Source organism: Carcharodon carcharias, chromosome 15 (assembly GCF_017639515.1).
Source record: "Carcharodon carcharias isolate sCarCar2 chromosome 15, sCarCar2.pri, whole genome shotgun sequence".
Taxonomy (NCBI): domain Eukaryota; kingdom Metazoa; phylum Chordata; class Chondrichthyes; order Lamniformes; family Lamnidae; genus Carcharodon; species Carcharodon carcharias.
Window position 1 is genome coordinate 26,733,083 of NC_054481.1, and position 25,264 is coordinate 26,758,346.

The 25,264-nt window shown below is 41.3% G+C and overlaps 1 protein-coding gene across 4 annotated transcripts in view; it reads left to right on the forward strand.

Annotated features, from left to right (window-relative positions):
* Nucleotides 1-25,264, forward strand: part of ccz1 (CCZ1 homolog, vacuolar protein trafficking and biogenesis associated) — a 50,081-nt gene extending 24,817 nt beyond the window's left edge. For all 4 annotated transcript variants that reach the window (XM_041206547.1, XM_041206549.1, XM_041206548.1 and 1 more), the window contains 6 exons: nucleotides 1,684-1,795; nucleotides 4,922-4,955; nucleotides 5,572-5,689; nucleotides 13,136-13,294; nucleotides 13,398-13,525; nucleotides 23,831-25,264. In XM_041206547.1, the coding sequence (XP_041062481.1) occupies nucleotides 1,684-1,795; nucleotides 4,922-4,955; nucleotides 5,572-5,689; nucleotides 13,136-13,294; nucleotides 13,398-13,525; nucleotides 23,831-23,886 (607 nt within the window). In that variant the 3' untranslated portion in view covers nucleotides 23,887-25,264. The remainder of the gene's footprint in view (nucleotides 1-1,683; nucleotides 1,796-4,921; nucleotides 4,956-5,571; nucleotides 5,690-13,135; nucleotides 13,295-13,397; nucleotides 13,526-23,830) is intronic.

A 25,264-nucleotide genomic window follows, 5' to 3' on the forward strand; every position in this document is an offset into this window, starting at 1 on the left:
AATGGAAACTCGCAATGTGGACAAACTTGCACCATTCGTTCAAGGCTGGACCACAGCAATGTGTGGGTGTAACTGCATACAATGAATGGACATAGTGGAATAGGATTTGTAACAGTGTGGGGTTTGGCAGCCTGGCCCTATTAGGCAGAGGTGGGTATGCGTGATGTTTAGAACTAAATGACCAAAGGAGTGAACATTAATTAAGCATTGACATCATTTCTGAGTAAATGCACTTGGCTTTCTATTACTTCTGAAACCCCACTCTTTGGTTCCAGTGGCGAACTGCACCCTCTGTCAGCCATTCGGAAATGCATCACAAGTCCAAACTAATCTGGTGAGCAGTTAATTGCATTGGCACAGAATGCTCCTGTGAAAACTAGAGGTTGTTGTTTGTGTAAAACTTGGCACATTGATCTCTCTATCTTGTGTGAGGGCAGGGGGTGGGGGTGGAGGGCCAGGCAGTACAGGTTTTCACAAACCTGCTCCGCACAAACAAAATAAGCTCAGACTCTGGTTGTAGTGAATGGAGGGGCAGGCTCCTTAAGCAGCACCTTCCCAATCCCACGGCCGCTCCCATCTAGATGGACTAGAGCAGAGGATGCGTGGCAACACCACCACCTGCAAAATCTGCTCCAAGCCACACCCCATCCTAACTTGGAAATATATCGCCATTCCTTCATTGTTGCTGGATCAAAATCCTGGAACTCCCTCCCTAAAAGCACTGTGTGTGTACCTATACCACATGGACTGCAGCGGTTCAGAGAAGGCAGCTCACCGCCCCCCCCTCTCAAGGGCACTTGGGGATGGGAAATAAATGCTGGTCCAGCCAGTGGCACCCACATCCTGGGAATAAAAATGGGATCCATTCCCAACTTCAGTTGGTTACATTACTGAGGGTCAGTACAGACAGCTACAATGGACTCTGAAGCCACAGTTTGAGCTATCTCACAAATATACGAGCATTCTTGGAGTGTGCTGCATGATTGGTATGGAGAATCGATCTTGAGACCAATCGCCTAAAGGCTCCTTTATTTGTGCAGCTCGGTTGGTGCCAGTGTCCTGGTATTCCACTTAGAATGGAGATTTGGTCTTTGAAAAAGGCACATATTCTGGGACCTGAGGCTATTATTCATAGGGGCAGTTTCATTTGAGAAGTCATTGATTTGTAAAGCTGCAGGAAGCTGGGCCTGGATGTCATTGAGATCGAACACTTTGCTTGTACCAGCTCTCCTGACTGTTAGGTAAATCTGGGCTCAGCACTCCACATTCAGCGCAATCCTTTTAATTAAAAGTAAAACATAAAAATAATACAGGATCTGGCAAGAGAGAGAGTGAAACAGAATTAACATTTCAGATTGGTGACCTTTCTTTAGACCTGCTGAGTGTTTCCCAGCATTTTCTGTTTTTATTTCTCATTTCCAGCATCCTTAGTATTTTATTCTCAACACGTAATCCAAAAAGAATAAAGTGTTGGGTTTATTCGTGCCTGCCACTGAATTTATTTTGGCATAAAGCTGACCTATGAGCTGATATTCCCGCATGGCCAGGCAAATTCCACTGTTGGAAATGCAGACTTGCCACACTGTTAGCAGAAGGCAGATGTGTTGGGGCAGCAGTCACTCTGTCACAGATGTAATTCTCGTAAAAGGATTCTAATCCCCCGGATATTTTGTTTTTCCTCAGGTTTCTCACTGGCCCGTACGACATCAACAATCCCGAACTTGCAGTTCGGTTTCCCAAGATCTTTGTGAATACTGACAGTGCCTATGAAGAATTGCACTTGATTGTCTACAAGGTGAAATCTGTTTTCAACATAACATACACAAGCTTCATACAGATATATAGCAGGAGACGTTCTCACACCACAAACAATATTTGAATAAAAGAAGATTAGTAAACAAGCATAAAGGAGGAAACCTTTCTCTTTCTAAATGCATATCAACAAAACAGATCATCCCAAAGTGTTGTCCAACTAGTGAAGCACTTTTTGAAGTGTAGTCGTTCTTGTAATTTGGGGTGGCATTGTGGTGTTGTCACTAGACTAGTAATCCAGAGACCCAGGGTAATGCTCTGGGGACTGGGGTTCGAATCCCACCATGACAGATGGTGAAATTTGAATTCAATAAAAATCTGGAATTAAAAGTCTGATGGTGACCATGAAACCATTGCCGATTGTCATAAAAACCCACCTGGTTCACTAATGTCCTTTAGGGAAGGAAATCTGCCGTCTTTACCTGGTCTGGCCTTTGTGTGACTCCAGACTCACAGTTGACTTTTAAATGCCCACTGAACAAAGGCAATTAGGGATGGGCAATAACTGCTAGCCTAAACAGTGACACCCGCATCATGAACGAATAAATAAAATATTTTTTAAAATGTGGCACACATCAGTGTCAGCTCTTTCCCAATGTCAGCTAGGTCAGTGCTAATGATCAGATAATTTACATCACTGAAACAGATTAAGGGATAAATATTGGCCCTTGCACTGTCCAGCTCTTCTTTGAATAGCACCTTGGGAATCTTTTACATCCTCAAGGGGATGACACAGATGGAATTTGAGTTTAACATCTCAACCGAAAGACAGCATCTCTAACAGTGCAGCACCCCCTCGATGCTGAAGTGCATATGTCAACCTTCTGACTCCAGAGGACAGAGTGTTACCCATTGAGCTTTGGCTGCTATTAAAGTCCAGCATCTGCAGTCACATTAGTTTTGTTCTTGTGTAATATGGCAAGTCCTAAATAATTAACAAGGGACTTAAAACAACCCTGGGTTTGCAGGTAAATAGAAAGTTGTGTAATTGAGCCCTACCGTCAATAGTTTGTGACATGGCCAAAACACGAAAATGCTACCAACTTGTTGCCAGCCTGTGTCACTGCGCCTGTTTGATTAATGCTAATTGATAGCTGTATTGCTCAGAGAACTGGGAAAAGTTCTTTGGTGATGCAGTTGTTTGAGCACAATGGTAACTGATCTGTTTTGGCTTGATCCAGCTCATTAGATTGTCCTAGATAAAGAGACCAAGAAAATTCTAGATGTACAAATGAAACCTGGAGACATGTGGCCTCAGACAGGAATCTTAACCTGGCCTATAACAAGTGAATAGGACAGTTCAGTGGAGGTTATGATCTACATCCAAGATCTTTCCTATAAGAGACCAGAGTTGCTGGTAGGCTATCACCATCACCATTATTGGGTTGACTTTCATTGTAGCCCCAAGATTTTTCTGCTCACCGCTTTAATGCAATGATATAAACCCTGGGGTTGGGATTAGGATGCTCCATAGTGTCTCTATCATTGATTTGTTCTGTACTGGGACTGCATCATTCCCTTTAGGTTGCTGAGGCAGTTGGCCAATTCGAGGATTAGCTCATTCTCCATTAAGGATCATGCTTCCTTCCCCATGGAGATCGCCACCCGAAGCCATTGGGATTACCCATATTGCTTAACCTTCATCCAAGACTCAAGGTTGATCAGAGACTGGTGGCACTGTCTACCGTCATTGAACAGTCACTGGTTTTTATGCCTGACCTCCAAAGTGAAGGTTTAGGTCGCTGAATACAGATTCTTTGGTCATTATCTCTGTGCTGTTTGTGGCAGTTTACTGCATGCAAATTGGCTGCTGCAATTTCTACATTACAGCAGTGACTACACTTCAAAAAATACTTCATTGGCTGTAAAGGGCTTTGGGACATCCTGAGGTTGTGAAAGATGCTATAGAAATGCAAGACCTTTGCATTGTTCATAAATTACATCAAATACTTTGAGAGGAATGTTGGCTGTGGTCATGAGTTTGATATTTTCCTCTTGTTTTATAACACGTTGAATTTGTAAAGAATTTTGATCACTGCTCATTTGGCACATTGAAAACATTAGTTCAGAAGTTGGCTCATTGCCATATGCACCTCAAAACAATGCCTGCATGACCAACTGTCCTCAAGATGGTTAAGTAAATTTCACTCTTCTTTCATGTGAATATTTTTGTTCATCATTATGTTTAACTCCTCAAATCTATTTCTGCAATGCCCAGATGCAGTGAAGCATTTGATGGTCTGTTGCACGATGAATATGCAGTTTATTTGAGACTCCGAATGGGTTCTGGAGGTCTTCATAGCTACGTTTCCGATCATGAGTTTTGCTCTATTGTTTGTGTGTCACTGTATAATTAATTAAAACCACTTCAGTTGATGTGTTTTGGCACTCCCACAAAGGTCAACAGTTGGAGGCATCAAATCGTTTAAAGTCAATATTTGAACACAAACTAAGGTTGTTATATAATTTGCTGTATAAATGGGATAATGGGTAATGTTGGGAAAACCAGTGATAAGCATGACCATGATCTCCTTCAGATCCCACAGTTTATCTATCAAATTCTTCACTCTACGTCCCACAGTGTATCAGATTTCTCACTGCATATCCCACAGTGTATCTCAGAGTCTCAATCCATATCCCTCCATCCATAAGTGTCAGATTCTTCACTTCATATCCATAGTGTATCCATCAGAGTTTTCACTGCTTTTCCCAAAGTGCACCTGTTAGTCTTCACTCCATCTCCCACTGTGATTCTAGATTCTTCTCTGCATAACTCACTGTATATCCTAGAGTTTTCTTGTAAATCCTACAGTATACCTGTCAACTTTTCCTGAATCTGTGCATGAATTAAATTGTGCATTGTAAAGCTCATCACAAACAGAGGTTTAGTTCTTAAAGAATAGAATAATTGATTCTAACTTGGCTATGATAATGGGAGTTATTGCATTCAGCATATCAAAGCACATATTGTATTATAGTCTGTGTTTAGGTTTAGGTTAATTACCACTGATTTGAGGATTATTTATATGTTATAATCACAGCTGTGTAATATTTATAATGTTTTATGTTTCAGCTTTTAGATGCTTACATGCTCTGTTTATGTTTCCAGGCTATGAGTGCAGTGGTTTGTTTTCTGATTAATGGTGAGTTGCTTTATTTCATTGTTTGAAACCTGTTTTAATTTCCAATATTCATAGTCTATCCCATTAAAGATTGCAAGGTAAATTTGGATGTGGAACACCAGCTTGATTCATTCATCCAGTTAGACACAACTCTTCACCCATTGCAGCATTTCATTTATTTTTTAAACGTTTCCAGGATTTCTGCCTCTATCCTAGCCAGGTTTCCATTTAATACGTTGGTCACTCTCTTTTAAATCCAACTCTAAAAATTCAAGTGTAACATTCATCCATGTTCATTTATCTAGGTTGTAGTGACAGACTAATGTGAGGCAATCAATGGAATTTGTTGAGAAAATACTTTAAAGACTCATTTGACATCTTACTCTCCCATCACTCCTGTTGCTTGCTGATCTATTCTGGCTCTGAGTCCAACAATGTTTCAAATTTAAAAATTTTTATCCTTGTGTTCAAATCCCTCCATGACCTCACTCCCCTCCCTATCTCTGTAATCTCCTCCGAGATATCTGCGTTCCTCCAATTCTGGCCTCTTGTGCAACCCCCATTTTGTTAGATGGTTTCTCACTCTTCTGCTATTGTAATGGTGATGTTAATATTAATGGTTTATGTTTCTCCTTAGCCTCAGTGGAGCTGACTCGAGAATTTTGCCAGAAGCTGGACAACCTTGTGGGACCTCAGCTCACACTTCTAGCTTCAGACATCTGTGAACAGTTCAATACAAACAAGAGGCTGGCAGCGTGAGTATAAACAGACATCTGGTGGTAAAGCAGAGCACTGTGAGGTGAAAAGGAATGTGTGCACTTATGAGGAACTAGAATACTTCAACCAAAAGGGACGTCATTCAGAGATCTGCAGAAAATGAGCATCTATGGGACCAATGAATGGGGGTGGGGATAGAACATAATGTTTAGAAATGTTTTTAGCATTACTACTAAGAATGGCAAATGTAATTACACAGTGAAGGAGATGTAATTGAAGCAAGGGTGGGGACAGGAGTGAAAACAGAAAATGCTGGAAATACTCAGCAGGTCTGGCAGCATCTGTGGAGAGAAAAACAGAGTTAACATTTCAGCTCTTGTGGCCTTTCACCAGAACAGGTCGGGGGAGAGAAATCAAATGATTTGCTGATTGACTAAATGAACATTGAGATTGGTAAAAGCTAGTTCGGTAAATGCATTCAAAAAAGATAGTGACCAAGGACAGAGGGTCTGAGCAGATCTGAAGGGGACGTGATAGAAGTCTTTAATATTATGAATTATTATTATTAATTAATTATTGGGAAGGATGTCAAGGCATTAGAGAGAGTGCAGAAAAGATTCACACGAATAATTCCACGGATGAGGAACCTCAGTTACATTGATAGATTGAAGAAGCTGGAGCTGGTCATCTTGGAGAAGAGAAGGTTGAGAGGAGATTTGATAGACACGTTCAAAATTATGAGTAGATAGGGAGAATGTGTTCCCACTCATGAAAGGACCAAAGGCACTGATCTAAGGTGATGGGAAAAACAAACAATGGCAACATAAGGGGAAGCCTCTTTACACAGTGAGTGGTTAGGATCTAATGCACTACCTGAGAGGGCAGTGGAAGCAGATTCAATCAAGGCACTCAAAAGAGAATTGAATAATTACCCGAAGAGAGAGAAATTGCAGGGTTACAGGGAAAAGTCTAGGAAGTGGAACTAGGTAAGTTGGCCTCACAGGGTGCCAGCATAGACTCAGTGGGCCAAAAGGCTACCTCCTGTGCTATAACTGTTCTATGATTCTATGTTTCTACTTGTAGATGAGAACAGAATTAGGGTCATAAATAAAATATATTGCTAATAAATCCAGTATGGAATTCAGGAGAAACTCTGTTACCCAGCGAGAGGTGAGAATATAGAACTCACTATCACAAGAAGTGGTTGAGGCAATTAGCATAGATGCATTTAAGGGGAATCTGGATTAACATATGAACGAGAAAGGAATAGAAGGTTAAACTGTGGGGTGAAATGATGAAGGATAGGCAGAGTCCCATGTGGATTAAATGGCAGCACTGACCAGTTGGGCTGTAAGGCCCGTTTCTGTGCAGTACATTCTATGTAATTTATAATGAACATACTTAAACATTTTGCTGAGGTGGGGGAATTTTAATCCTGCTGCAGTATAATTGGATTGAAAGAGGAGAAAAATGAGCCAGCATTTCTGCTCTAGATTGATATGTAGTGACCACACTGTTGTGTGCGAAGCTATGGTCAGGCTCGGATGTGATGGAGTATTGGCTGGTGCACACTGATCAGGTCCACATGTTAAAGGCCATTCTAAGTGGCTCAGTGGGTAGCACCCTCACCTCTGAGTCAGAAGGTTGTGGGTTTAAACCCTGTTGCGTAGACTTGATCATATAATCTAGCCTTACACTCTGGTGCAGTACTGAGAAGTGCTGCACTGTCAGGTGCCATTTTACAGATATCATGCTAAACTGAGCTCCCATCTGCCTTCTCATGTGGGCATAGAAGATCCCACGGCACTATGTTGAATAAGAGCAGGTGTGTTCTCCCTCACATCCTAGCCAATATTTATCCCTTAACCAACATCACTACAACAGATTATTTTTTTCATTAACACACTGACGTTTGTGGGAGCTTGCTATGCACAAAATGGCTGCCATGTTTCCTACATTACATTACTGCCTACACTTCAAAAGTACTTCATTGGCTGGCAGGTGCTTTGGGATGTTCCAAGGTCATGAAAGGTGCTGTATAAATACAAGTTCTTTTTTCCTGTGCCTGTCTTGCTGCCATATTCCTTTATTTAATTTTTTCCTTCAATAATCTCCATAAATCTATTTTTAAATGTTGATCTGATCTCAGCTTCGGTCACTTATTCCATTAAAGTATTCCACATCCTTACAGCCCTCTGTATTAGAACTTTCTCTTTCTCTCTGACCTAAATCTCTTACATTTAAACTTGTACCAATGTCCCCATCTTCTAAACCCCTCACTATGGGGAACAGCCTGTTTTGAAATATTGGTTTTCATGTTGTAACAATGACTATGCTTAAAAACGTACTTCATTGGCTGTAAAGCACTTTGAAATGCCCTGAGGTCATGAAAGGCACTTTATAAATACAAGTTTTTCTTTTTTTTTAAAACCTTGCTCCATCCTGTCATAATTTTAAGCATCTCTATCAAAGCATCCCTTAGTCCCCTCGGTTGTTCATGTTTACATTTCGTCACATCAGGCGGCATCTTGGTGACTCTGCGCTATACCGTCTCTATTGCCTCAATATCCCTCCCATTGTGTAAATTACACGCGGTGCTCCAACTGTGGTCTTGCGAGAGTTGTATATAGAATTACATAGATTTGCATAGACTTTACAGCACAGAAATAGGCCATTCAGCTCATTCGGAGTGCTGCACTTGAGGCACTCCTAATCTTCCTCGTCTAACTCTATCCGTATAATCCTCCATTTCCTTCTCCATAAGATTAGAGCTACTGCTCACGCTGAGGGTGAATTGCATTGTCGGAATGGCTCATTTCCCTGTTGTAATCTGTAATTCTATATAATTGTGACGCTGTTACTCTGGCTGAGATCAGCTGTTTTCACACAGTTTGCTCACAGTGCATTCATCCAGTTAGCTATCAGGGAAATCAATTTTTATTTTTAAATTGCATCTTCAAAACTTGATTTTAAATTGCCCTAAATGTACTCGTTAGGCTGTAGATTAATTAATTGGGCTCTACAGCTTTAAGGCTCACTGTGCGATGTTTCGATTTTAGACCTTTCGTGCAGTCTTTCCTCCTGAATCGTTAAATCCTGTTGTTTTATCAGACTTTTGAGAGGTTATGTTAGGGAACCACGGACCCTTCCTACTGATTAACTGCACCTAAAACTTTAATGCTGCTCATGTCTTCTGATGATGCTCAATACAATAAAGTACTTGCATTAGTGTGAGAAAGAATTGATGGCACAAACTAGCAGCATATCACTGAACAAGGACCTTATGGCTCAGTCTGCGAGCAGTTGTTCGTGATCACCAAAAGAAATAATTTAATAGGATATGCCTCTTGTTACTCAATATCCAGGATCAGCCATCTTGTTAATTAATTTTTAACTGCATTGTAAATGAGTATGAAATGGATGCTAGGCATTTTGATGATTGCATCAAGTTATAGCTGCTGAGTCTAATACTTTTATGTAACACACAATTTTAAGTGCCCTACAATTGGTAGAGAGCTTATTTTATGTAGTTACCTTTAATGCATTGGTATGGCTTGTTGGTCCTTTGCTAAGTTACATATGAGCGTACAAATTAGCAGCAGGAGTAGCCATTCGGCCCCCTCAAGCCTGCTCTGCTGTTCAATAGGATCATGGCTAATCTGATTGTGGCCTCAACTCCACATTCCACCTACCCCCCCCCCGCCATTAACCTTAGATTCTTGACTAACAAGGGAGTCAATCTATCTCTTCTCTAAAAATATTAAGAGAGTTTCAGAGACCTCTGAGAGAAAAAAATTCTTCTCATCTCCATCTTAAATGTGCTATTAATTACTAATTATACATTAATGATCTCGATGAAGAAACTGAGGGCATCCTGGCTAAGTTTGCAGATGATACAAAGATAGGTGGAGGGACAGGTAGTATTGAGGAGGCGGGGAGGCTGCAGAAGGATTTGGACAGGTTAGGAGAATGGGCAAAGAAGTGGCAGATGGAATACAACGTGGGGAAGAGTGAGATCATGCACTTTGGTAGGAAGTATAGAGGCATAGACTATTTTCTAAATGGGGAGAGAATTCAGAAATCTGGAGTGCAAAGGGACTTGGGAGCCCTAGTCCAGGATTCTCTTAAGGTTAACTTGCAGGTTGAGTTGGTAGTTAGGAAGGCAAATGCAATGTTGGCATTTATTCCGAGAGGACGAGAATATAAAAGCAGGGATGTGCTGCTGAGGCTTTATAAGGCTCTGGTCAGACCACATTTAGAATATTGTGAGCAATTTTGGGCCCCGTATCTCAGGAAGGATGTGCTGGCCCTGGACAGGGTCCAGAGGAGGTTCACAAGAATGATTCCAGGAATGAAAGGCTTAACATATGAGGAACGTTTGAGGACTCTGGGTCTATACTCGATGGAGTTTAGAAGGATGAGGGGGGATCTGATCGAAACTTACAGAATACTGAAAGTCCTGGATAGAGTGGATGTGGGGAAGATGTTTCCATTAGTAGGAGAGACTAGGACCTGAGGGCACAGCCTCAGAGTAAAGGGATGACCTTTTAGAACAGAGATGAGGAGAAACTTCTTTAGCCAGAGAGTGGTGAATCTATGGCATTCATTGCCACAGAAGGCTGTGGAGGCCAGGTCATTGAGTGTATTTAAGACCAAGATAGATAGGTTCTTGATTGGTAAGGGGATCAAAGATTACGGGGAGAAGGTGGGAGAATGGGGTTGAGAAATTTATCAGCCATGATTAAATGGCAGAGCAGACTCGATGGGCCGAATGACCTAATTTCTGCTCCTATGTCTTATGGTCTTAAATAGAAGATTCCTAATTTTTAAGTTGTGTCCCCAAGCTTGAGTCTCTTCCAAAAGGGGAAACATCCTTTCAGTATCCACCCTGTCAAGTCCCCTTAGTATCTTTTGTTTTAATAAGATCCCCTCTCATTCTTCTAAATTCCAATGGATACAGGCCCAGCCTGTCCAACCTTTCCTCTTAAAATATCCCCCCACCATCCCCATCCAAGGTATCAGTTGAGTGAATCTTCTCTGAACTATTGCATTTATATCCTTAAAGAGGCCAAAACGACACAGTACTCTAGATGTGGCCTCACCAACACCCTGTACAACTGTAGCAAAACATCAAAATAAAAGCAAAGTACTGTGGATGCTGGAAATGTGAAATAAAAACAGAAAATGCTGGAAAAACTCAGCAGGTTTGGCAGCATCTGTGGAGAGAGAAACAGATTTAACGTTCCAAGTCCATTCAGCAGTAAGGAGAAGTAGAAATGTGATGGAGTTTATACTGTTTAAGAGGGGTTGGAGCAGGTGGAGAAAAATAGAAGGTCAGAGGTAGGTGGCAGTTAAGGAGAATTTTGACAAAGATGTCTTGGAACACAGGTCAAAGGGAGTGTTAATGGTAGCGTTAAAGACTAAAGAAGGTGCTGATAGTGGCATAAAGGTAAGATAGAATGTATTAATCACAGAACAAGGGTCAGCACTCTGTGAAAGTAAAGCCATAAGAACACATGACAGATGGCCCTGTGTTGGTGGGGGAGGGGTTTGGGGTAAAAATAATTTTAAAATTGTATTAAAAATTGATTTAAATGGAAGAGATTTTTTTAATCTACATTATTTACATGTATATACATTTTCTTTATTATTTTTCTCTAACCCCCCCCTTCGTCCCCCCACATCTGCCATTTGTTCTTATGTTTTGCTTTTACAGCGTGCTGGCCCTTGTTCTGTTATTAACACATTCTGCTATCTTATCTTTATTTTTGTCACTATCAGCACTTTCTTTATTCTTTAATGCTACCATTAACATTCCCTTTGGCCTGTGTTCATGACATATATGTCAAATTTCTCCTTAGCTCCCACCTATCCCTGACCTCCTATCTTGCTCCACCTGCTCCATCCCCTCTTAAAGTCCATCACATTTCTACTTCTTTGCCTCTGACGAAGAGTCATATGGACTCAAAACGTTAACTCTATTTTTCTCTCCACAGATGCTGCCAGACCTGCTGAGTTTTTCCAGCTTTTTCTGTTTTTATTGTAGCAAAACATCCTTACTTTTATATTCCATTCCCTTGCAATAAACAACAAGGTTCCATTTGCCTTCCTAATCACTTGCTGTACCTGCACGTTAACTTTTCCTGATTCATGTACCAGGACATCCAGATCCTTCTGTACCTCAGAGTTCTGCAATCTCTCTCCATTTAAATAACAGGCTGCTTTTCTATTCTTCCTGCCAAAATGGACAAGTTCACACTTTCCCTCATTATACTCCATCTGCCAAATTTTTGCCCACTCATTTAATCTATTTATATCTCTTTGCAAACTTGTTATGCCCTCCTCACAACTTACTTTCCTACCTGTCTTTGTGTCATCAGCAAATTTAGCAACCATACATTCAGTCCCTTCTTCCAATGATTGTAAATAGTTGAGGCCCCAGCACTGCTCACTGTGGCACTCCACTCGTCACATCTTGCCAACCCGAAAAAGACCCAAAATAAACTTGATACTGTATCCTTTTGCAATACTATTATAGAACTATGGTGTTACCCACAGTGACTTGGAGGAGGCATTGTTTTATCACTATGTCCAGCTAAGTCAGACAGCAGTTATCACTCCACCATCCTCCAACCTTTGAGCTGTGCTGGTGGTGAACCATGTCCCACCCACAAACAGCAGAAATTGTCTACTTCTTTCCCTTGCTGCCTGTCAACAGGGTCTCTCTTCTCTTCCAACCCCACCTCAGTGGGGTTCTCTCCTCAACATGTTTTCTCTTCACCCTACAACATAGGGCACTGTGAGGGATGTCCCATATGTAACACAGGACATTCTGCACATGATGTGTTGCATCTCATTTATTTCCATTGGCCTCTATCACTTTTTCATTCACTCTCCAGTATTAGCACTCTATGGGCTGTAAGTAGGATGGGCAGAACAGTGACAGCCTTCAACTTTTCCCGAACAGAGCAGATCACCATCGTCAGTACTGAAAGGGGAACAGGGTTTGCATAATATGATTTAAGAAAATTATGAAAAAATTACAAATTAAGAAATCGAGAGCGTAGACTTGACCAGCAGGGAATGAGGAAATTGATAGTGGCAAGAAATTCCATCAATGTATTACAAAGCTTGGGTATAACATGCGGACTTCCTATTATCACAGTTTGTGATGACACTTTTCTGTCACCGTTTTAAACTTCTCTGTCAACATTTCCCATTCAATTTTACTATATCGGTTGTCACAAAGCAGTTGCAGCATCTGGTCATTAGGTGGCTCTATGGAGCATTTCTGAAGTTTGTCTCCCAGGTTCTTCACTGTCTTATATATGAAAAAATAACATTTAACATTCATCAACTTCCTTATTAAAAGAATATTTTTGGAATTACTCTCTAAATAATTGTGAGGGGGAGGAGGGTTATACTTAAATTAAGTAGGGAAAAATGGCATCAATAAAACTCTGATACATTTCCTTATTTTGCAGACCTGAAAAGGAACCCCACTTCAAATTTATTTATTTCAATCACATGAACCTGGCTGAGAAAACAACCATCCACATGCGTAAAACAGCCAGCATGTCCCTGACATCGGTCCATCCTGACCTAATGAAAATCCTGGGGGACATTAACAGTGATTTCTCAAGGTACTCCGTTGATTTTCTTAAAGTAACACTTTTCAAAGGTGAGCAGTTATTCATGGTGGGCTTTATTTATTTGTGCTTAACTTGCACATTATAATTTACACAGAGCTGACGAGGATGAAGAGATCATTGTGAAGGCGATGACAGACTATTGGGTTGTTGGCAAAAAATCTGACCAGCGGGAACTTTATGTAATCTTGAATCAGAAGAACGCAAATCTGATCGAAGTTAATGGTGAGCAGGACAGTGTTCTTAGAACTGAGCTTTCTAATCCTCCCTAGATTTACAAAGATTATACCAAAATTGAGAGGTGATAACTATCAAGAAAGACTGAACAGGTTGGGATTCTTTTCTCTAGAAAAGAGAAGGATGACCTGATAGAGGTCTTTAAAATTATGAAAGGGTTTGATAGGGTAAATTAAAGAAGATATTTCAACTTGTGAGGGAAGACTGAGACGAGGGGCCATAATTATAAGATAGTCCTTAAAAATCTAATAGAGAATACAGGAGAAACTTCTTTACCCAGAGAGTGGTAAGAATACTGTGACTACAAGAGCAGGTCAGAGGCTGGGAATTCTGCAGTGAGTAATTCAACTCCTGACTCCTCAAAGCCTGTCCACCATCTACAAGGCACAAGTCAGGAGTGTGATGGAATACTGTCCACTGGCCTGGATGAATGCAGCTCCCAGAACACTCAAGAAGCTTGACAGCACCCAAGACAAAAGGAACCTGCTTGACTGGCACCCTATATTCTACCTCAAACATTCACTCACTTCACATTGATGCATAGTGCTAGCAATGTGTACCATCTACAAGGTTGCACTGTAGCAATTTGCCAAGTCTCCTTCAACAGCACCTTCCAAACCTACGACCACCACCACTTAGAAGGACAAGGGCAGCAGGTGCATGAGGACACCACTACCTGCAAGTTTCCCTCTAAGTCACACACCATACTGGCTTGGAACTATCGCATATTGTTGTTCCTTCACTGTCGCTGGATCAAAACCCTCCCTAACAGCACTGTGGGTGTAGATTCACCACACGGACTGGAGCGGTTCAAGAAGGCAGCTCACCACCACCTTCTCAAGGGAAACTAGGGATGGGCAACAGCTTGCCAGCAACAGTCGCATCCCATGAACAAAATTTTTTAAATATGGAACCTGCTACCACAAGGAGCGGTTGAGGTGTATAGTATAGATGATTTTAAGGGGATGCTAAATAAACACATGAAGGAGAAAGAAATAGAAGGAAATGTTGGTAATGAGATGAAGAGGAGTTGGAGGAGACTCTTGTAAATAGCAGCATGGACCAGGTAGGCAGAACAGCCTGTTTCTGTGCTGTAAATTCCATGTGAAGTTTTTGTATTGTAGCATCACGGGCAGTGACCATAACCTAATGGTCACCAGAGGTACGACTGAGCAGGCAGTGGAAATAAGCTATTTTCGATCTGGTAATGTGTAATGAGGCAGGTTTAATAAATGATATCAGAATAAAAGATCCTGTAGAATTTAGCATTCAGTTTGAGAGTGAGAAACTTGGGTCAGAAACAACTGTGCTAAACTTAAATAAGCTTATTACAAAGGAATGAGGGCAGGATTGGCTGGAGTGGACTGGGAAAGGAGTTTAGCAGAAAAGACGGTTGATGAACAATGGCAGACGTTTAAGAAAATAGTTTCAGACTCACAACAAAGATACATCCCAGTGAGGAAGGAGGATTCTAGAAAGGGAATAAACTAACCATGGTTAACCAGAAAGTTGAGGATAGTATCAAATTGAAAGAAAAAAGGATGCAATGTGGCAAAGATTAGAGGTAAGCCAGAGGATTGGGAAAATTTTAAAAACAAACAAAAGATGACCAGAAAATAAACTTTGAGGATAAACTAGCAAGGAATATAAAAACAGACAGTAAGAGCTTCTTTAAACATATGAAAAGGAAGAGAGGGGCCAAAGTGAAAATAGGCCCCTTGGAGAATGAGGCTGGGGAACCAAGAAATGGGAGAGGAGTTGAATAAATACTTTAAATCAGTCTTCATGGTAGAAGATGTAATAGCATTCCAGAAATATTAAATAATCAAGGGGCAAAAGGGTGGGGAGGGGAAGGAAATAAATACAATAACTATCACTGGAGAAAAAGAACTAGGGAAACTAATGGGGTTAAAGGCCAATAGGTCCCCTGGACCAGATGGGTTGCATCCTAGGATATTAAAGGAAGTAGCTACAGAGATAGTGGATGCACCGGTAGTAATCTTCCAAGATTCCTTAGATTCTGGAAAAGTCCCAGAGGATTGGAGAACGGCCAATGTAACACCCTTATTCAAAAAGGGAAGGAGACAAAAAATAGGCCAGTTAGCTTAACATCTGTCATTGGGAAAATGTTGGAGTCCGTTATAAAGGATGTAATAGCAGAGCATTTAGAAATACATAATCTAATCAAGCAGAGTTAGCATGGCTTCATGAAGGGGAAATCATGCTTAACAAATTTATTAGAATTCTTTGAGGGGGCAACAATAAAGGGGAACCAGTAAATGTAATATATTTGGATTTCCAAAAGGCGTTTGATAAATTACCACACATAAGGCTACTTAATAAGAGCCCATGGTTTGGGGGGTAGTATATTAGCATGAATAGAGGATTGGCTAACTAATAGAAGACAGGGAGTTGGGATAAGGGGGACATTTTCAGGATGGCAACCTGTAACTAGTGGAGTGCCACAGGAATCGGTGCTGGGGCCACAATTATTTACAATTAATATTACTGACTTGGATGAGGGAAATGAATGTACTATCGCCAAGTTTGTGGATGATACAGAAATAGGGGGTAAGGCAAGTGGTGAGGACAACAGAGTCTACAGAGGGATATAGACAGTTTAAGTGAGCGGGCAAAAACTTGGCAGATGGAATATAATGTAGGAAAATGTGAGGTTGTGTACTTTGGCAGGAAAAATAGAGAAGCTGAATATTATTTAATTGGAGAAAGACTGCAGAAAGCTGCAGCACAGAGGGATTTGGGGGTCCTCGTACATGAATCACAAAAAGCTAGCATACAGGTTCAGCAGGTAATAGGGAAGGCAAATGGAATATTGGCCTTTATTTCACAGGAAAAGGAGTATAAAAATAGGGAAGTCTTGCTAAAACAATACAAGACACTAGTTAGACCACACCTAGAATACTGTGAACAGTTTTGCTCCCCTTATCTAAGGAAAGATGTAAGGACTGCCTCCAATGCCAGTATAAGGTTCACTAGGTTGATCCTGGGTATGGAGGGATTTTCTTATGAGGAGAGGTTGAGTATTTTGGGCCTGTACTCATTGGAGTTTAGAAGAACGAGAGGTGATCTTATTAAAACATATAAGATTCTTAGGGGGCTTGACAGGGTAGATGATGAGAGGTTGTTTCCTCTTGTGGGAGAGTCTAGGACCAGAACTTAATCTCAGAGTCAGGGGTCGTTCATTTAAGACAGAGATGAGGAGGAATTTCTTCTCTCAGAGGGTAGTGAATCTATGGAATTCTTTACCGCAGAGGGCAGTAGAAGCTGGGTCATTAAGTATATTCAAGGCTGAGATAGACAGATTTTTAATCAGTAATGGAATCAAGGGTTATGGGGAAAAGGCAGGAAAGCGGAGTTGAGGATTAATAGATCAGCCATGATCTAATTGAATGGCGGAGTGGACTTGATGGGCCGAATGGCCTACTTCTGCTCCTACATCTTATGGTCTTATTAAAGGGCTATTGGCCATAGTACATCTTTTGTGTTTATAGATTATCCTTACATTTAAAAGCAGAGAAGGCCCAGCATTTCAAGTGTAGCCCACATTGGAACATATCTGATGCAAGCCAGAAACTGAGATCTTAACCTTTTTGTTTGTACACAGACTGAGCTTTTATGTGCTTCTATTGAGACTTTGCAGGTTTAATTTTACTTAGCTACTTAAATGTAAATGTACCTCAGGCAAAATGATTGATTAAATATTATTCTTTTTAGATAATGGCAACTTGCATTTATATAGTGCCTTTAACATAGCAAAACATCCCAAGGACCTACAAACAAAATTTGGCATCAAACCACATAAGGCGGTATTAGGGCAGCAAGAGGTAGAAGAGAGTAGCGATACAGAGAGGTTCAGGGAAGGAATTCCAGAGCTTAGGGCCTAGGGAGCTGAAGGAATGGCCGCCAGTGGTGGAACGGTCAGGATGCGCAAGAAGCCATAGTTGGAGGAGTACAGAGATCTTATGGGGCTGGAAGAGATGACAGAGGTAGGAAGTGGCGAGGCCATGGAGGGATCTGAAAATAAGGATGAGAATTTTAGAGATTGATGCATTGCTGGAGTTAATGTAGGTCAGCGAGCACAGGGGTGATGGATAAATGGGACTTGGCCTGAGTCAATCGCTTGAGAGGAAATTGGCTGTCCTTTGGTATGTGCAGATTGTGTTTGTCATTTACATATAGGGTAGGTTTCAGGTAACAAGGACTAAGTGAAATGGCAGACTCCTGCATTAACTATGGATGCATACCGAGATTGTATCATTTCTTGGTTTTGGTTTCTTAAAACACCACAGTGTGCTCACAACTCAACATTCGTGCTTCATGACTTGTATTTTTTTTTAACCTTGCTGTTTTTTCTGTTGAGAAAACCAGGAATAAATTTGGACTTGAGCTCTGCAATTTCCTCTGAAAATCTCTCTGCCTCTCCCTCCTTTAAGATAATGCCTAAAATCTACCTCTTTAACCAAGCTTTTGATCACCTGTCCCAACATCTCATGTGGCTTTGTGTCCAAATTTGCTTCCTAATACTTTGGGGCATTTTACTACATTAAAGGTGCTTTATAAATGCAGGTTTATATAGTTGTAATTGTATAATAAATAGAGGAAATTCAGGTTGGAAGGATCATACTTGTCAGGGAGCTTGGACTATTTTTCAGCCACTAATTTAACTGGGGTCGGGATGGGGGGTGGAATCTTTGCTCCCTTATAGCACATGACCTTCTCCACCTGATTCTTCTCCATGCTTTGTATTCATGGTATCACAGTATCTTTACAATGCAGAAGGAGGCTATATGGCCCTTTGAGACTGCACTGGCTCTCTGAAAGAGCATTCCACCTAATCCCACTCCCTTGCCTTATCCCCATAACCTTGCACATTCTCTCTTTTCTGATATCAGTCCAATTCTCTTTTGAATACCTTGATCGAACCTGCCTCCACCACCCTTTCAGGAAGCTTGTTCCAGACTCCAACCACCCTCTGGGTGAAAAAAAAGTTTCCTCATCTCACATTTACTCCTTTTGCCAATTATTTTGAATCTGTGCCCTCTAGTTCTTGATGCTCCCTTGAGTGGGAATCATTTCTCATTAATTACCTGTCCACACCCTTCAGTCTCCTCTCAGCCTTCTTTTCTCCAAGGAAAACAGTCCCAACCTCTCTAATCTATCTTCATAGCTACAATTCTTCATCCTGGGAATCATTCTTGTGAATCTCCTGTGTACTCTCTCCAATGTCTTCACATCCTTCCTCAAGTATGGTGCCCAGAACTGGATGAGACCTAACTAGTGTCTTATACAAGTTCAACATGACCTCCTTACTCTTGTACTCAATGCCCCAACTTATAAAACCTAAGATACCATATGCTTTATTAACTGCTCTTGTAACATGCCCTCCCATCTTCAATGACCTATGTACGTATACACTGAGGTCCCTCTGTTCCTACATATCCTTTAGAGTTTCTCACTTTATTTTATACTGTCTCACCATATCTTTCCTGCCAAAACAAATCACCTCACACTCTGCATTGAATTTCATCTGCCACTTGTCTGCCCAATCCATCAACATGTCTATGTCCTTTTGAAGTTTAAGACTATCCCCATCACACCTGACAACATTTCCCGTCTTCATATCATTTGCAAAATTTTGAAATCATGCCCTGCACACCACAGCCTTGGTCATTAATATATATCGGGAAGAGCAAGGGTCCCAACACTGACCCCAGGGGAACTCCACTACAAACCTTCCTCCAGTCTGAAAAATAACCATTTATCACTACTCTCTGTTTCCTGTCACTCAGCCAATTTCTTATTGAAGTGTTTACTTTTTCTTTTATTCCATGAGCTAGAATTTTTCTCACAAGTCTGTTGTGTGGCGCTGTACCAAATGCCTATTGAAAATCCACATACGCCACATCAACAGCGTTTCCTTTATCAAGCTTCCCTGTTACCACCTCATAAAACTGCAACAAGTTAGTTAAAGATGATTTTGCCTTAATGAATCCATGCTGGCTTTCCTAATTATCTTCCACTTGTCTAAGTGATTATTGATTTTTATCCAGAAGTTTCTCTTCCACTGGGATCAAACTGACTGGCTTGTAGTTGCAGGCTTTATCCTTGCACCTCTTTTTGCACAAGGGTGTAACATTCACAATTCTCCAGGCCTCTGGCACCATCCCTGTGTCTAAGGAAGACTGAAAGATTATCACTAGTGCCTCTGCAATTTCCACTCTCACTTCCTCAGTACCCTTGGTTGCATCTCATCCGGTCCTGGTACCTTATCTATTTTAAATAAAGATAGCCTTTCCAACACCACCTTCCTCTCGATTGTAAGTTCTTCTAGTATACCGGTTACTTCCTCTCTCACCTCGGCCTGGGTAGCAAGTTCTTCCTTTATAAAGACAGATGCAAAGTACTCATTCCATACCTCCGCTATTTCTCCAGCCTCCACATGCAAGTCCCCTTTTTTATCCCTAATTGGCCCTACTCTCTCTTTTACTACCCTTTTATTATTTACATGCTTATAGTAGACCTTGGAATTATTTTATGTTTGCTGCCAGCCTCTTTTCATGGTCCCTCTTTGCTTTCTTATTAGATTCTTCACTTCCCCTTTGGTCCTTCTGTATTCAGCCTGATTCTCCATTGTATTTTCTACCTGACATCTGTCGTATGCACTGTTCCTCCTTTTTATCTTAACCTCTATCTCTCTCGTCATCAGGGTGTTCTGGATTTATTTGTCCTACCTTTTCCCTTCAAGGGAATATACCTTGACATTGCCTGCAATACTTTTTCTTTGAAGGTGGCCTGTTGTTCAGCCACCGTCTTTTCTGCCATCATTTGATTCCAACTCACTCGACTCAAATGCATTCTCATCCCATCGAAGTTGGCTTTCCCCCAATAAATTATCCCTGCTCTGGATTGTTCCCTGTCCTTTTCCATGATTAACCTAAACCTCATAAAACAATGGTCACTGTCCCCTAGAGACTCTCCCACTTGGATATTTGATCCACTTGGGCCAACTCATTCCCCAGAACCAGGTTCAAAAGTGCATGTCCTCTCGTTGGACTGGAAACATACTGCTGTAGAAAATTATCTTGAACACATTCCAGGAACTCTCGCCCCTCTTGTCCTTTTGTACTATTCCTATCCCAATCTATATTTACATAATTGAAGTCACCCATTATGATTGCTCTATAACTCTTGCACCTCTCCGTAATTTATTTGCAAATTTGCTTCTCCACATTCCTTCCACTAGTTGATGGTCTATGTACTACACCAATCAATGTATTGCACCTTTCCCATTCCATACCTCTATACTGAGAGATTCTGTCCTTGAGCCCTCTTGAACATCCTCTCTCTCCAGTACTGTAATGCCATCTTCAATCAATATTGCCACTCCCACTCCCTCCCCCTTTTCTTCCTTTCCTGTCTCTCCTAAATATCTTGTACCCAGGAATATTTATCGCTCAGTCCTGCCCTTCTTTGAACCAGGTCTCTGTTATAGCAAAATATCATAATTCTATTTGTCAATCTGTGCCTGCAGTTCACCAATCTCATTAATCACACTCCGTGCATTCACACACATCCACATCAACCCTGATTTAGGCTTTTTTACTTTCCCCCTTATTCTGACTCAATCTACTGACCTACTGTTGCCTTCTCTAATTCTATCAAACTCTCCCAAATATTCTATCTACCTTGATGCAACTATCTGATATATCCTCATTATCAGTTAAACTTCACTACTTCCCACTGCCAGTTTTTCTCCTCCGCACTCTGAATTTTCCCTCAGGTTCCCATCCCACTGCCAGACTAGTTCACGGCAATGTACTACACCCAGGAGGAGGAAGAGAATCCATCCTATTCCAATTATGAATGGGAATGAAATGATACCGAGGTTAAAAATATTAATTTTTGGTGACAAGTTGCATAGACTGGACTAGTAATCCCTGGAGTGTCAATGATTAGAGGATGATCTAATTGAGGTGTTTAAAATGATCGAAGGATTGGATGAGGCAGACAGAGAGGAACTATTTCCTCTGGTGAGGGAAGCCCAGAACAAGGTGTGGCATAATCTTAAAATTAGACATTTTAGGGGTGAAGTCATGACGTACTTCCTCACAAAAAAGGTAGCAGAAATCTGGAACACTCTCTCCCCAAAAAGCTTTTGAGGCCAGGGTTCAAGTGAAAATTTGAAAACTGAGATTGATGCTGCCATGGGTATTCAGGATCACAGAACCAAGGATGGGTAGAGTTAAAGTACAGATCAGCCATGAACCAGTTGAATTGTGGAACAAGTTAGAGGGGCTGAAAGGCCTGGGAGCCACAGGTTAACGTTCTCATCACTGTTCCCACTAATGTACATACCTGTCGAGTTGTTGATACTACCAGAACCTGGTGTTCTGATTTAGAACATGTTCAGTGGTGTGATGGTTGCAGTTGAAACTCTAGCTCAAGTCAAACTGAGAAACGCATACAGATCAGCCATGATCTAACAAAATAGTGGAACAGGTAGCACATTTATAGATGTTGTCACTCTGCAGCTTAAGAGTCTGCAGGGAGAAAGGGAATGGGTGACCACCTAGCAGGCAGACAGGCAGATAGTGCAGGAATCCCCTGAGTTCATCTCGCTCTCCAACCAGTATTCAGTTCTGAATACTGAGGAGAGTGATGGTTCACCTTCTGGGACTTGGTCAGAGCCAAATCCATGGCACCAAGGCTGGCTCAGCCATACAGGGGGGCAATAAGAAGCCTGAAAGAGCAATAGTGATAGGAGATTCGATAGTTAGGGGAGCAGACAGGTGTTTCTGCAGCCGCAGATGTGAACCCAGGATGGTTTGTCACCTTCCTGGTGCCAGGGTCACTGGTTCACTGAACGGCTGCTGGGCATCCTGAGTGGGGGAGGGTGAACAGTCAGCAGTCGGGAACCACATCGGTACCAACAATGTAAGTAGAAAGTAGGATGTGGCCCTTCAGTCAGAATTTAGGCAGCTAGGTAGGAAATTAGCAACCTGGACTCAAAAGTAGCATTTTTGGAACTGCTTCCAACATCATGCGCAAATGAGTACTGAAAGAGGAAGATAAAGCAAATGAATGTATGGTAAGAGAGATGGTGCAGGAGTGGACCAAGACCACCCACAGATTCACCCACCTACCCCACCCCATACTCAGGGTGCTGTGCAGCCATTCAGTAAATTTGTGACCCTGGTACCAGGCTTTAGGTTCCTAGGACATTAGGACCAGCTGTGGGGGAGATGGGACCTGTACAGGCTGGATATGTTGCACCCAAACAGAGCCCCGGGGTCAATTTCCTTGCAGGGTGATCTGCTCGTCCTTTTGGGGAAGGTTTAAACTAACTTGGCACCAGGAGGTAATACTAGAGAGGAATACCGAGGTGCACAAATACTGGGAGAGACAGAGAACCCCACAGTAGGAAATAGTAAGGTGGTAGGTAGGTCCTGCATAAGGGAGAGAGTAATAAAGTCTAAATTAAGGTCACCGTGCGTGAATGTGAATGTGTGGTAAATAAGATGGGTGAGTTGTAGGCTCAGATAGCCATGCGGAAATATGATGTGATAATGGAGACCTGATTCAACGAAGAACAGGTCTTCAGTTTGTTAGAAATTTGGAGAAGCTGTGATGGTTTTCCTTGGACAAGAGAAGGTTAGAGGAGATTTGATAGAGATATTCAAAGTCATGAGGGGTCTGGACAGAGTAGATAGGGAGAAACTGTTCCAACTGGTGGAAGGGTCAAGAACCAGACGGTGCAGATTTAAGGTAATGGGCAAAAGAAGCAATGGTGGCATGAGGAAAACTTTTTCACACAACGAGTGGTTAGGATCTGGAATGCACTGCCTGGGAGTGTGGTGGAGGCAGGTTTAATCAAGGCATTCAAGAGCGAATTGGATTATTACCTGAAAATGAAAAGCATATAGGGCTGCAAGGAGAAAGGGCAGGTCATGTCTCTAGTGAATTGCTCCTTCAGGGAGCCAGCACAGACATGATGGATCAAATGGCCTTCTGTAACTGTACTATGATTCTATGAAGTAGCTGAATGGCCTCCTTTTGCAGCCATGTTCCAGAAGTGCACACAGATCAGGGATGCATCAGGCTGCAGAGAATGGTGAAGTTTGGTGCTATTTAAGCAGTTTGAGCACTGCTGGGCAGTTTTTAAATGAGGTGCTGGAAGGTTCTAACTGTGGGAGGATGGCATTGGTAATGATGAAATCCCAAACATGTCTAACAATTACCTTGTTCTTTTTCCAACTGTTTGTCTCCCTCCAGAGGAAGTTAAGAAACTCTGCACAATGCAGTTTAACAACATCTTCTTCTTAGATTAACCATCAAGCTCACCGCCCATTGTGGTTTCGGGTGTGGCACAGACATGTGGGTGAGCATTGGTGACCCTGCCAGCACAGGAAGTAACCGTACGATGCCGTATGCAGCAAGTAACTCATGCTCCACTCTGCCAATGGCTAGTCCAGCATCCTCACTGATGCTGCTTGTCCTCAAAAGGCAAAGCCCCACCTCAACTCACAGAGAGCAGTCACTGTTATAGGAAAGTTCCATGGAATGTAAGATAATTAGATTTTAAATATTTATGATAACTGAATTAAAAGGATGTCAACTTTATCATTCCAGTCTGTAATATATGGCAAGCCTGTATTGTAAAAAAAAAATAAATTAACAGTAACATTTGAGTGAGATTTTAACTTCTTTCCAATTGTGTCTGTGTATTTTTGCTTTATTTATATATTAACCCTCAGTTAGGAGGGTTGATCATTGGATATTTTGTAGAAAATTATATTCTCTAATGTAAGGCAAATGATCTTCCTATATAATATGGGCCTTTTTTACACTTTAAAATTGTGGGTTTATGCCTGAAGTAAAAGCTGTATTTATGAAGGAGTGTTCTGGCTCAGCAATACGAAATGTGGGTTATTGTCATAAAGGTTAGAATACAGCTATGTACTGTGTAACTTGGCCTTCGAGTAAGACTACATACTCTGTAATATTTGCGGACATGAACGCTTGGAGCAAAGTGTAATTATAATTTGAAGAATTCATTTATTTTTTAAGAAAATCGAGTTAAGTAATGAAACTGTCACTTGGACATAGATCCTACATTTGTAGTTATACCTTTTATTAAAGAAATTGTTTCAGAAACTAGACGCAGGAAATATTTGCATTATGTAAACATTTTGTACATGGAATGGACAGCTAACCTAACACAATGGAGCCTCTTTTAAGATAATGGAAAAGGAATGATCCATTGTCACATATCGATGGCTTCTCTTGTGTTGGTCTTAGTGGTGCCCAGTTAAGTCACGCTCGTAGGATTTTGCCTCCCCTTCCTCAGCGCTAGTTACAAATTTACATAACCTCCTAGTCCTAATTGCAATACCTTATCTTCAAAATGCGGTCTAATCCTCAAATGTTACCTCTTTAGATGTCTGATCTTGTATGTTGCATGCTGTAAATTCTCAATTTTTTGTTAGAAAAAAAGTTAGCACAACTTTTGTACCTCAAACTTACATTTTTCACATCAGACAAGTACAGGCGTATACCCGGCTGTATTTTAGTGTTCAAGAATTCTGCCACCTCGTTTTTCCTGCTACTTCAACTTAAAACAAAACGGGTTTTCTGAGAAAAGGTGCTGATCTATCCATGTAATTATGCATATTTTTTAAAAAATAAAATAAAATCTATCTGCTCTAA